This window comes from Puntigrus tetrazona, chromosome 11, assembly GCF_018831695.1.
Source record: "Puntigrus tetrazona isolate hp1 chromosome 11, ASM1883169v1, whole genome shotgun sequence".
NCBI lineage: Eukaryota > Metazoa > Chordata > Actinopteri > Cypriniformes > Cyprinidae > Puntigrus > Puntigrus tetrazona.
Window position 1 is genome coordinate 279,995 of NC_056709.1, and position 579 is coordinate 280,573.

The 579-nt window shown below is 46.6% G+C and overlaps 1 protein-coding gene across 1 annotated transcript in view; it reads right to left on the bottom strand.

The window, feature by feature from the left end:
- Positions 1-573, bottom strand: part of LOC122354323 (neurofilament light polypeptide-like) — a 5,702-nt gene extending 5,129 nt beyond the window's left edge. Inside the window, exons 1-3 of the mRNA XM_043252496.1 lie at positions 552-573; positions 128-468; positions 6-52 (exon numbers count right to left, since the gene is read on the bottom strand). Coding sequence (XP_043108431.1) covers positions 6-52; positions 128-377 — 297 coding nt within the window. The 5' untranslated portion in view covers positions 378-468; positions 552-573. The remainder of the gene's footprint in view (positions 1-5; positions 53-127; positions 469-551) is intronic.
- Between the last annotated feature and the right edge of the window lie 6 nt (positions 574-579).

Consider the following 579-nt stretch of genomic DNA (forward strand, 5'->3'; position numbering starts at 1 on the left):
CCGGCTTCCTCTTCCTCTGCTCCGGCTTCCTCTTCCTCTTCCTGTTCAGCACCTGTGTAAAAATGTAATTAGTAAAACACTTCTTGACAGTATTTAAAATGTCTAATTACGCTAACAGTATCTGTACCTTCCTCTTCCTCCTTTGTTTCCTCTTCTTCCTCCTCCTCTTCTGCTTCCTCTTCCTTTACTTCCTCCTCTTCCTCTTTCTCTTCCTCCTCCTCCTCCTCCTCCTCTTCTTCTTCTTCCTTGGTGGGACTGGCAGCAGCTTCTTGAGCTTGACTGGATGTGATGGCCTCATCAGCTGAGAGGGATGCACTAACTAGGCGAGATCCAAGCAGGTAGGGGGCACCAGAACTCAGGGTGGACAGTGAAAACATGGGTCGGGAGTAAACAGGACCAACAGAGTAAGCCCCGACCAATCCCCCTACACCCACATTGAAGCGAGACTCCTCCCCCTCAAGCAACTTCCTGCAAAAACAGAAAAAAATAATGTGGCCAATCAGAAGCAATGACATAAATCTAAAAATCTGACTTTATATTAGTCGTTCAACCTGTAAGCAGCTATCTCAATATCAAGTG